At 47.9% G+C, this 13192-nt stretch overlaps 1 protein-coding gene across 1 annotated transcript; it reads left to right on the plus strand.

Annotated features, from left to right (window-relative positions):
• The first annotated feature begins 7092 nt into the window (after positions 1-7092).
• Positions 7093-9064, plus strand: LOC119961904 (homeobox protein DLL-4-like). Its single transcript, XM_038789414.1, has 3 exons — positions 7093-7571; positions 7699-7880; positions 8102-9064. Exons 1-3 carry the CDS (start codon positions 7262-7264, stop codon positions 8405-8407), a joined length of 798 nt encoding a protein of 265 aa, XP_038645342.1. The 5' UTR covers positions 7093-7261; the 3' UTR covers positions 8408-9064.
• Positions 9065-13192: the final 4128 nt, after the last annotated feature.

Consider the following 13192-nt stretch of genomic DNA (forward strand, 5'->3'; position numbering starts at 1 on the left):
GTCACAGCCTCCAATGCTATTCTAATGAAGCTCACTATAAGCTGGAGAAACAACATCCAAACTATTTTTTTTAACACTAGTCTTCAGTCTCAACTTTGTGTTAAACAGTTTCACATCCCCACCTCTGCCCAATTATTTTGGCATCAACTGTAGTAATTATTCTATTTCCATTTACACCTCCTCTACACCATGGGCTGGATTCTTCGTGTCTTCGGTTAGGTGCCGGCACGAGCGGACAATCCGCGGGAGTTTCACGATGGGGAAGTCGGTTTGAACCCCTCACTGATTCCAGTACAGGTGAGGGGCTAGCACCGGCGCAAAGTGAAACTCCCACAGATCTCTCTGAAAACGGGCAGAGAATGACCGATCCCGGGCCGCCCATGCGCAGGGCTGATGACCTGCACCAGTGGCACTATAAAACATGGTGCCAGCCAACCGTGACCCCACTGCCAACACCCCACCAGTCCCCCCAGCTCTAGCAGAAGCCCCCCAGCCAGTGGCATGGATCCCGGCCAAGTGTGGCGCCGTTCAACACTGTCCGCAGCAGGCAAGCTGGGTTCCCACGCCATCAGGAACTTGGCCCATTGGGGGCAGAGCATCATGGGTGGGCCAGCCAATGATGCGCCAATGGCAGTGAAATGGCGTGCGTCACAATGGTGCCAGTTCAGAGGGGCAGAGCATGGTGGGGCGACGCCGGCAGGCTACGGAGAATCCAGCCCCCTATCTTTTTTTCACCTTGCACATTATCCCATTTGTCGCTTCAGCTTTCCTGACCTTCAACCGATCACATATCTTCCATTTTTGTGAACTTTTTCTGCCATTGTTCTTGCTTAAAAGCTGTTGCATCTCTATTCTCCAGCTCTGGTTGATGGTCATCAACCTTAAATATGAATTACGTCCACAGCTGCTCCTTGACTTGCTGCATATATTCGGCATGTTGTGTTTATTTCAGATTTCCAGCAGCAGCAGTATTTAGCTTTTCTAATTTATTTTGAATCTAAATGTTGCCTAAACTTTCAGGTGGAACAAATGTGTAACATAATAATGTAAAAAAGGAGAAAGGGCTAGACCATGTAATTACTGACCAATCAGCCTAATCTTGATGACAGGTGAAATATTAGAGAAGGTTCTGATGAATGGTTGAAATTGTCATTTTGAAAGGCACAGATTAATCAAGGGCAGTCAGTGTAGATTTGTTAGGGGGAGGTCATGTTTGATTAACTTGATTGGACTTTTTGAGAATGTAACAAGGAGAGTCAATGAGGGTGACCTATCTAATGTTATCTTCATGCATTTTAGCCCAGCTGTTGAAAAGATCTCACAGGGTGGTAGACTCCTTGTTGTTCAAGCTATATGTGACTTCAACATGGCAGACTGGTCAAAAAAGTAAAAATCCTGGAAATCCAGGGGACATTAGCAAGTCAAATCTAAAATAGTTTCAGTGACAGGAAGCAAAGGGTGAAAGTCTACTGTACATTTGTGATTGTAAGCCTGTTTCAGCAGGGTTCCTTGGGGGTCCCATGATTTTCATGACATATCAATGATTTTGGTTGCAATATAGGGACATGATTAGTTTGCAATAATGAGAACATTGTCCATGTGGTTGATATTGAGGAAAAATATGTAGACAGCAAGAAGTTAGCGATTGACTGGTCAGGCAGTTAGGCGATGGTGTCATGGTATTGTCACTGGACTAGTAATCTGGAGACTCAGGATAATGATCTGGGGACCCGACTGCGAATCCAACTACATCAGGTAATGGAATTCAAACTCAATAAAATATCTGGAGTTAACAATCTAATGATGACCATGAAACCATTGCCGATTATTATAAAAACCCATCTGGTTCGCCAATGTTCCTTAGGAAAATAAATCTGCCATCCTTACCTGGTCTGGCCTACTCCAGACCCACAGCAATGTGGTTGACTCTTAAATGCCTAGCAAGCCACTCAGTTGTATTCAACTACTACGGAAACACAAAAAAGGAATGAAAACGGATGAACCACCTGACATCGAACCAGGCACTGGAAAGACAATGGCAGACCAAGCCCTGTCGACCCTGCAAAGTCCTCCTTATTAACATCTGGGGGCCTGTGTCAAAGTTGGGAGAGGTATCTCACAGAGTCATACCTCACAGAGTCATATCTTACAGACAATGTCCCAGACACCACTATCACCATTCCTGGGTATGTCCTGTCTCACCGGCAGGACATACCAAGCAGCAGTTGCAGCACAGTGGCATGCAGTTGGGAGGGAGTTGTCCTGGGAGTCCACAACATCGACTCTGGACCCCATGAAGTCTCATGGCTTCAGGTTAAACATGAGCAAGGAAATCTTGATTACCGCCTACCGGCAACCATCAGCTGATGAATCAGTACTCCTCCATGTTGAACACCACTTGGAGGAAGCACTGAGGGTAACAAGGGTGCAGAATATGCCATGGATGGGGGGACTTCAATGTCCATCACCAAGAGTGGCTCGGTGGTACCACCAATGACCGAGTTGGGACTGCAGCAGGTGGAGAGGGAACTAACAAGAGGGAAAATCATACTTGACCTCATTGTCACCAATCTGCCTGCTGCAGATACATCTGTCCATGACTGCAAAGTCCCGTCCATCGTGTTGTGTGGCACTATCACCGTGCTAAATGGGATATACTTCGAACAGATCTAGCAACTCAAGACTGGGCATCCATAAGGCGCTGTGAGCCATCAGCAGCAGTAGCATTGTATTCAACCACAATCTGCAATCTCACGGCCCGACATATCCCCCACTCTCCCATTACCACCAAGCCAGGTGATTAACACTGGTTCAATGAAGAGTGCAGGAAAGCATGCCAGGAGCAACGTCAAGCATACGGAAAATTGAGGTGTCGATCTGTTGAAGCTACAACACAGGACTACTTGTGTGCCAAACAAGCAGCAAGTAATAGACAGCTCTAAGCGATTTCACAATGAACACATCAGATCTAAGCTCTGTAGTCCTGCTACATCCAGCCGTGAATGATGGTGGACAAATGAATAACTCACTGGAAGAGAAGGCTTCACAAATATCCCTATCCTCAATGATGGAGGAGTCCCACACATATGTGTAAAGGACAAGGCTGAGGCATTCTCAACAATCTTCAGCCAGAAGTGCCAGGTGGATGATCCATTTCGGTCTCCTGCAGAGGTCATCAGCATCACAGATGTCAGTCTTCAGCCAATATGATTTACTCCACGTAATATCAGGAAACAGCCGAAAGCACTGAATATTGCAAAGGCTATGGGCTCTGACAATGTCCCAACAACAGTACTGAAAACTTGTGCTCCAGGCATTGCCACAGCCCCAGGGATCAAGGGGTCCTAGCTAAACTGGAGTGAATGGGGATCAGGGGGAAAACTCTCCGCTGGTTGGAGTCTTACCTGGCACAAAGGAAGATGGTGGTGGTGGTTGGAGGTCAATCATCCCAACTCCAGAACATCACTGCAGGAGTTCCTCAGGGTAGTGTCCTAGGCCAAACCTTCAGCTGCTTCATCAATGACCTTCCTTCTATCATAAGGTCATAAGTGGAGATATTTGTGGATGATTGCACAATGTTAAGCACCATTCGTGACTCCTCAGATAATGAAGCAGTTCATGTCGAAGTGCAGCAAGACCTGGACAATATCCAGGCTTGGGCTGACAAGTGGCAATTTTCATTCATGCCACACAAGTGCCAGGCAATGACCATTTCATACAAGAGAGGATCTAACCACCGCCCTTTGACATTCAATGGCATTACCATCGCTGAATCCCCCACAATCAACATCCTGGGAGTTACCATTGATAAGAAACTGAGCTGGACTAGCCACGTTAATACAGTGGCTACCAGGGCAGGTCAAAGGCTAGGAATCCTATGGAGAGTAACAAAGTAGATTTATGAGGTTGTTGTCAGGAATGGAGAGGTTAAGCGGTAGTGAGCACGAGACGACAGCAGCAGCGAAATCCGTCCGGGAGAAGCAAAGGGCAACAACGGCACCAGATTCATTTGAGGATTGCCCTCCGGAAATGTCTCTCCGGCACAAACAGATGCCTACTTATGTGTGTAAATAATTTTGCCAAGTGTACAGAGTTGCTGCGGCTGGGCGGGTGCATTATACCCTACCTGTTACATTATTTGATTTTGTACTTCTCTCGTGTTGTTACTGTTTTTTTTACTTTTCTCCTCTCCCTTTGCGATTTGTCTGTGTGCCCTTCCCTTCTATATAGATATATGTATATATCATATCCTGTATACATAACGGCAAATATACTTTGTTCAAAAATCCAATAAAAAACATTTATAAAAAAAAGAAATGGAGGTTTGGCTATGAGGAAAATTTGGATAGCCCGGGCTTGTTTTGTTTGGAGCAGAGGAGGTGGAGGGGAGATTTAATTGAGGTGCTTAAAGTGACGATGCATCTGGATAGAGGGGATAGGACGGACAAATTTCCCTAACAGTGAAGTGAATAAACAGGAAACATAAGGTTGAAACTAATTGGTCGAAATTTGTTGATGAGTTGAGGAGAATTTGTTTCACTCAGAGCATGCTGGGGTCTGGAACTCTGGCCGGAAAGGTGGTAGATAGAAGCAGCAACTCTCACTACAATTTTAAAAAAGATACTTGGAAACGCTTTGAAGTATTGGAATGAATAGAGCTAAATGTTCTGTTATGCTGCTTCGGATAACACAGGCTGCTACCTGATGCAGTCTTAACTAAAGAATGCTCCAGACTCTGAAAAGAGTTCAATGTGTTTATTGAACTATTAACACAGTTCTCAAATGAGTTCGACTCTCTGCTAATCTAACTGTAGTAACTCAGTCTAACTGTACCAGCTTGCTCTAAGCCACGTGCTGGGGTGTGATGCTGCTGATCAACCCTAACTCTCTAGATGTCTGTCTGTGGAAAGAGGCAGGGTGTGAGTGCCTCATCCTTTTCATAGTGTTTATGTCATGCCCCCTTATGGTGATGCCACCTCTGAGTGTCCTGACTGCCCATTGGTTGTGTCCTATTCTGAGTGTTCATTGGTTGCATGTTTGCATATCATGACATTAAAGACGATAATCTGCACAATACATTCTCTCTGTGCTGTTTGCCGGAGGTTTCCAAGGTTCATGTCACTGTTTGAACCATCTGACACAAAGTGAAATCCTGAAACCAGGTTCTGTGCTCCAAGTACTTGTTTAAAGTTGACTTTCTATCCCATGGGATGGCGAGTGGCAGCAGCCAGTGTCGGCGGACGGGACGAAAATCATGCGTTGGATTTGAACATGAGCACAATAAACTGAGACAAAGCCGCTCGCTGTGATCCTCAGTCAGAGGGTGTGTGTGTCTGTCAGGCCCCAGGCCCCGCGGAGCGGGGGACGGAGGGTTCAGGCCCGGGCCCTGCGGAGGGGGTGTGTGTGCCGGGGCGGGGGTGTGTGTCCTGGGCCCCCCGGAGTTGGGGGTGGGTCAGGGACCCGCGGAGTTGGGGGTGGGTCGGGCCCTGCGGAGTGAGTGTGTGAGTGCCGGGCCCCGGGGAGTGGGGGTGGGCCGGGCCCCGGGGAGTGGGGGTGGGCCGGGCCCCGGGGAGCGGGGGTGGGCCGGGGCCCGGGGAGTGGGGGGGGGCCGGGCCCCGGGGAGTGGGGGTGGGCCGGGCCCCGGGGAGTGGGGGTGGGCCGGGCCCCGGGGAGTGGGGGTGGGCCGGGCCCCGGGGAGTGGGGGTGGGCCGGGCCCCGGGGAGTGGGAGTGGGGTGGGCCGGGCCCCGGGGAGTGGGAGTGGGGTGGGCCGGGCCCCAGGGGTGGGTCGGGCCCCGCGGAGTGTGTGGGTGCGCCGGGCCCGGGGGAGTGGGGGTGCGCCGGGCCCCGGGGAGTGGGCCGGGCCCCAGGGAGTGGGGGTGGGCCGGGGCCGAGGGAGTGGGGGTGGGCCGCACCCCGGGGAGTGGGCCGGGGGTGGGGTGGGCCGGGCCCCGGGGAGTGGGGTGGGCCGGGCCCCGGGGAGTGGGGTGGGCCGGGCCCCGGGGAGTGGGGTGGGCCGGGCCCGGGGAGTGGGGGTGGGGTGGGTCGGGCCCCGGGGAGTGGGGGTGGGGTGGGTCGGGCCCCGGGGAGTGGGGGTGGGGTGGGTCGGGCCCCGGGGAGTGGGGGTGGGTCGGGCCCCGGGGAGTGGGAGTGGGTCGGGCCCCGGGGAGTGGGAGTGGGTCGGGCCCCGGGGAGTGGGAGTGGGTCGGGCCCCGGGGAGTGGGGGTGGGTCGGGCCCCGGGGAGTGGGGGTGGGTCGGGTCCCGGGGAGTGGGGGTGGGGGTGGGTCGGGCCCCGGGGAGTGGGGGTGGGTCGGGCCCCGGGGAGTGGGGGTGGGTCGGGCCCCGGGGAGTGGGGGTGGGTCGGGCCCCGGGGAGTGGGGGTGGGTCGGGCCCCGGGGATTGGGGGTGGGTTGGGCCCCGGGGAGTGGGTCGGGCCCCAGGCCCCGCGGAGTGGGGGGGGGGGGTGTGAGTGCCGGGCCCCGGGCCCGCGGAGTGGGGGAGTGTGAGTCCCGGGCCCGCGGAGTGGGGGGGGGGGGGGGGGGGTGAGTCCCGGACCCCGGGCCCGCGGAGTGGGAGTGTGTGAGTGCCGGGCCCCGGGCCCGCGAAGTGGGGGGGTGTGAGTCCCGGACCCCGGGCCCGCGGAGTGGAGGTGTGTGAGTGCCGGGCCCGCGGAGTGGGAGTGTGAGCCCCGGGCCCGCGGAGTGGAGGTGTGTGAGTGCCGGACCCGGGCCCCGGGAGTGGAGGTGTGTGAGTGCCGGACCCGGGCCCCGGGCCCGCGGAGTGGGGGTGTGTGAGTCCCGGGCCCGCGGAGTGGGGGTGTGTGAGTCCCGGGCCCGCGGAGTGGGGGTGTGTGAGTCCCGGGCCCGCGGAGTGGGGGTGTGTGAGTCCCGGGCCCGCGGAGTGGGGGTGTGTGAGTCCCGGGCCCGCGGAGTGGGGGTGTGTGAGTCCCGGGCCCGCGGAGTGGGAGTGTGTCAGTCCAGGACCCCGCTGGTGTTGTTGTGAGAACGATTTCGTCTCCGGCCCCTCCCAATCACGGGCACGATCCCGTCTGCCGATTGGCTGCTGCCTAGCAACCGGCCGACAAGCTCACGTGACCCGCCTTTAATGCTGGGGCGCTGGGAAGTTGCAGACAAGTGACGAGCACCGAGCCTGCACCAGGTCCTGGGAGCAGTCCCTCACTTAACATGCTTTCCAAATCAGCACCGCCGTCTTCCTGAGCTGAGACTTGAGGGGGGGTTTAAAAATTATTTTTTTACATAACAATGACCGGAGTATTTGACAGCCTGGCTGCAGATATGCATTCGAACCAAATTACCTCGGGTTATCACACCATGCACAAGTCACAGGAATCTCCAAACCTGCCAGTTTCCACTGCAACTGATAGCAGCTATTACAATGGGCAGCAGCAGCACGGCCCCTGTGCCGGCTCACCTTATGGACAGCTTAACTCCTACCAGTTCCATGTTGGTAACATGAACAACCTTTCGTACAGTGCCAAATCCTACGAGATTAGCTATTCAAATTGTTACAACTCCTACGGTCCAAGCAATTCGCCGGCAAATACTGATGTAGGTAAGTTGTCAGCGTGTGAGCGCGGGGATCTTCATTTTCAACACACATTGCGGAGTCTGGATGTCTGCGCTCGGCACTTGTATCTCTGTTTCTAAACGGGAAATGGTTACTTCTTTTGTTATTTCAGAGAAAGACTGCGAGCCTGAAATCAGGGTAGTCAATGGAAAACCAAAGAAAGTTAGAAAACCTAGAACGATTTATTCCAGCTTTCAACTGGCAGCTTTGCAGAGGCGTTTTCAGAAGACCCAGTATTTGGCTTTGCCAGAAAGAGCCGAGCTGGCTGCTTCCATGGGCCTAACCCAAACTCAGGTGAGATTATATAAGGGGAGACAGCATTGGAGTTTGTAATGCTTGATTTTTAAAAAATCATAATATCGAGTTGATGTGTTAAATCTTAATTCAACACGTTCTTTAAGTTAAATTAACAATTGTTTTAGGACTACAGTAAACTTTCTAGTCCGTAACAATGCAAATGTTTTCTCCACGCTCTGTGTGGCACATTTTCCTGACATTTTATTTTTGAAATTTAGGTAAAAATTTGGTTTCAGAACCGCCGGTCTAAATTTAAGAAAATGTGGAAAAACGGAGAAATGCCGAAAGAGCAGAATATAAGTGCGGGCGAGTCTCCTCCTTGTAGTTCTCCATCCTCGATAGCCTGGGACTATTCTCCCCACCAGAGAATCAACAGCAACTCAACCATCACACAGAACAACGGGCCGCCCGCGGCCTTTATAGGGAACTACTCCTGGTATCCGGGTTCAAATAGTGCTTCACAATTCCATTCAACCCCAATTCTTCAACATCAGCCCACCATCAATCCAGGGGCAATGTACTGAACCCACAGGACTGCAAGACCGCCATCTGATTAGGTGACAAGACTGCTGAAAGCCATCCTCCAGACAGGGGAAATCCAAGTGTTTCAAACATTTCAAAACAAAACTGCAGTACCATCCTTTATAACGTTTGTAATAACTGGTGCCTTTGCAAGTGACCTCATTTTCTAAACGAACGGTGTGGTATTAATGAACTGTAGACAGTTCAGCGCTCGGTATTAAAGTTCGCTCTGTAGACGATCGAAAATAATCTGTAAATAAAATACATTCTGTCGTGCGGAACTACCTGAATACGAATGTGCATCTATTGGATTATTTGTTGTGATATAACCATGATATTATTGTGTTACTGATGTAGCTGCGCCAATGATGTCTGAGTTACTGTACCATTGATATGTATCCGTTGGTTCAACCCTACATTTAAAGTCTTTTTGGAAAAGGGTTTAAATTGTGCTACTGATTTTTCCACAAGTCATAGATATGGAAAAATAACTATTTTCTTTATTTATTCTATAAAACAACTCCTTTACAGTGTTGCTTTTATGAAAAAAAATATATTATTTAAATAAATATTGTTTAACTGTTATTTCTATGTTGCTAGTTTTCATGACAAACTTTTGACCGAAGCCATTTTTATTAAAAAAAAGAATGTTTTCTTTTGATTTTAGTTGAGTGAATTTATTGACATACACAAGAGAATCTTCCGGTAATGATCACCGACGCTGTCCAAATGTTTACCAGCAAGACAATGACAGTTTGGGGGAATCATATGGGGCTGTGGTTAGCTGTGTGCTGCTAACGTGTAGGCGCCAAATCAGAGGATTGTTACAACTGGTTACTTGTTCTGCAGATTAAAGATCTGCAATAGGGCGGTAATGCCTCCTCACAGACATTCATCAATCAGCCGCATATTCTCTACATTAGAGCCTACTCCGCCCTCCGGAGCGCTGGCGCCCGACACATTTAGCTCATAAATATTCCCTCTGACGTAACTGTTGGCGAACCAGGTTGGAATAATGACTTGTTATCGAAATTCCCCCTAAATGTGCCTCGGGAAGAGGTTTTAAAATGTACAGTGTTGTGCTCTCGGTGCTAATGTAACTTCTTACTCCTGCGACACCACAACTAACTCTGACCTAAGACTCGATACAAAACAATTCCATCCAGTAATACATGACGACTGTGTGGCACCGTTTGCACATTTTACTTCCCACTCTCCACCGTCGGCAACTCTCCGACTCCAGAAGCGGGTTGAATAATTTATGTGCATAATAACCGACTTGAAAGATTCGCGGAAGAAGACCTAACATTGTCACTGAAATTAAATGAATGACAAAGTAGTTGTAAAAGATTTCCCCCTCTGGATTTTTTCTTAACAAGACAACTGTTCTTTTCCCCGGACTTGCATGTAGTCGATGATTAACAGGCCCGACTCTTTGGCCTGGGGCGGAAAGTTTAAACTAGTTGTTCGAGGCACGCACAGCGCATTGGCATGCGAGTTTAGAGAGGCAAGCTTGGCTCAGGAGCGAGTAGACAAACTGGAGACAGAGCTCCTCTGTAGATTTTTTTTTATTAACCACGAGAGGCACAAACCGGCTGAAATCGCCCCGAGCAAACCACTTGTAAGCGCAGCAACAGCGAAACCACAGAAACAGACCTCTCTGATCCAGTTGGAGCTTTTTTTGTTTTTCTGAGAGCTTTTGCCGCTGGGCGGGCGGGTGATTCTAAATATTAAATTCTATCAGAACATGCATATGAAATGATAGCTGCACATAGTCCAACAGACGTGTCCCTGTTCTGTTGTAGATATAAACTCTCCTGATGCATTGAGTTTGGCGGCACATTACCCGAGCTTTCAGCCAGAATGTGCAACAATGTCCATAATAGGAATTGGAAATAAAACTGTTCCCCACTCTAATGCAGCGGTGAGCACCGTGCCGAGGTTAACGTGTCAGAACTAAAGCAGAAAGGTGTGCTGGAGTTTCGATTACAAAATATCCAGACTGTAAATGGCCGGTGTTATATTAATTTTCAATGTAGAGTGGACAAACATTCGAGACACGGAGGGAAGATATTCCTTGCATTTTCAATTTCTCCAGAAAATAGGGGGTCTTTTGTCAATAGAAGCTGTCACAACAACTATAGTCGATGCCTGGAAAGTGGTAAATCTAGATTGATTAGACGGTCGAGTTCTTTTTTGAAGGAATACATGGTAGTAGCAAATACCGTGATTTCAGGTGATGTGGTAATAAGTTTATTCAGACTGATCTCTTAATCGGGTCTAAAGTGTGGTTAAAATATAATTCTTACAATATTCAGTTCGACTGTCTGTCCTTTTATTTTGTTCTTGTAATTGACCAGATAACACAGAAATAACCCAAGGATAGGATCCCCTGAATAGTGTTTACATTTCTTTAATATAATTTCCTGTTTGGTTTAATGCATATGGATGTAATCGAGACGTCTGTGTTTTATTTAGGAAACAAGGGATCATCTATGTTAGAAATAGAAATCGATAGAATTAAAACAATGTGTTTGATTGGTAATCAATGATTTAAACTAACTACGCTGAAATGTACATGTGTTGGGTGGGGATATTAGTTAACCTCACAGTTTCCATTCAAAAGGGGCAAGGGGTCACTTTCTCAATGGGCTGCCCAAGAACTCAGTAATAAAACATTTTTTAAAAAATGAAATGTTCTCAATTATTTTCCTCATTAAATCGGATGCATTTTTAAAAAGGGTTGCGGCACAGTGGAATACATGAGAATTGTTAATTAATCTGGAATGTGATCTATGTACGCAAGCACAGGAAAAAAACAGTTCCTTGAAAATATTCGGTTTGTCATTACAGCTGAACAAAAAGGTTCAAAAAATGCTAAATCGACATTGCCGTGCAAAATGAATTAGGTCGCCATGTACACTATTTAGATCTTATCGACGTTGATAAGATTAGACATAACAACATGGCTTTAGAAAATGTCAGCTTAAAGCATCGTTTCTATTTTGTAAATATTGGTTACTCGTTCCGTTGTGTTGAAAATCTGCTGGATTTCTAACCCGATAGGGCGACCAGAGTATTAAAAGTCGAAGCGTTTTCAGGAATAAGGCCGTACTTTGGCAGTGATTGCTGCATTACAAGATGTTCCGTTCCTTCCCTGGGGCTGTCAAGTTGAGGCTCCTTACAAGAATACCCTGGGGATAGTATAACTAGGGATATCCGCACTCCCAGACAACCCGACCCCTTTTTGATATCTGACACATCCATGTCTATCTGTAGGTCCTGTGTGTGGGTCTCAATTCTGACTGGGAAAGAGATATTAGAAGAAGTTCAAATAGTTGTTAGATTCAGGCGCGCCCTCAAACAATCTTATGTCATGTGGCATAGACACTTCCGGAATCCTGGATAGTCAATTTGGAATTTTTTTTAGAATTTCCTCCCTAAACTTTGCACTGAAACACAACTGTAATTTTATCCACATTCGCTCGAGTTTGAGCTTTCTGGCTCTCGGATCTGAAAGCCTGCAATTACTATATAATTCTTCGCAATTTCACATGTCCTAATATGGACTGTAATTTTTGCGCAAGACAATTTCCTGCTATTTCAAGCATCAACATTGTCAAAGTTGTATGTACATAATAAATGGGAATATCAATGCATAGTTTTTAGCATAACATCTTGACTCCTCGATAATTATATCCGTTTGGAGCCTACGCAGAATAGCTTGAATTGCATGGTAAACGCAGTGCTCTAAATTTTTTTAAAAATTGCTCATAATTTCGAAAGATTACCAAGTTCTCGAGAGCAGAATGTCATCAGCGTAATGAAGAGTAAACATTTATGCTAATAATCTGCAATTTTTTCATCAGCTATAAAGACAGAGGCTATAGCAGAAATGCAATCATATTCTGCAGCCGCCTCCTGATTTTGAGCCGTTTAGCGGATCTACTGGCAGGAATACACTCAGATCAGATGTTTTTTTTCTCTCTCTCTTATCTTAATAGCAAATCCTGACACCATGATTTAGTAAAAAAAAAATACGACCAGGTTCTCTGAAAAGAATAAGGTAAGGGTATCGACTACTTTTTCTACAAAGCAGTACGTTTAAACAGCATGCACAAAATGTGGGGGTATTTCCCAGGCTGAAATAGGTGGTCTAATGCGGTGGATACATTATTCTGAAGGAGATGTTTGGTCGAATGCGTATTGGAAAAAAAAATTAGGTATGGCGACGGGTATATGATGAAATCATTTTATTAAGGCATAAACATTTGGAAGTGTCGCGAATCGTCCCTTAAACGATTGAAGTCCCGGGCTTTGGTTTTTTTAAATAAAGATTTTCCGCAGATAAAGGGTTCTGTCCATTAAACGACTCATCGGAGGTTCTGGAGTAACACTAACCCCCGTTTTGTAGCAAATACTGTCAGAGATTCGAATCTACGAAACATGTTCCTATCATTGGACTCATAGCCGTAAACAATTTGATTTGTGTTCGACAATTGTTATATATTACGGTGCAGCCGTTCTAGCATGTGATATAAAATGCTCCGGACGCAACTATATTTTAAACATGTTTCTATACATAATGCTAGCGTTCTCGGGGAAAAAAATTAACAGTTACTATTCAAATAATGTGCCCACGTGAATTCTAGTGTTCTTTAATGGTGTATGTTACCACGGCTGCTCGGCTCTTTGGTTGCATTGCTGCCCGTTTTAAAAAAAAATAGAATTTTCTTCTTGGAGTTTTCCGTTGATGTGGAATGGATTGCCCCCCCCCCCCCCCCCCT

This window comes from Scyliorhinus canicula, chromosome 2 (assembly GCF_902713615.1).
Source record: "Scyliorhinus canicula chromosome 2, sScyCan1.1, whole genome shotgun sequence".
Lineage (NCBI taxonomy): Eukaryota > Metazoa > Chordata > Chondrichthyes > Carcharhiniformes > Scyliorhinidae > Scyliorhinus > Scyliorhinus canicula.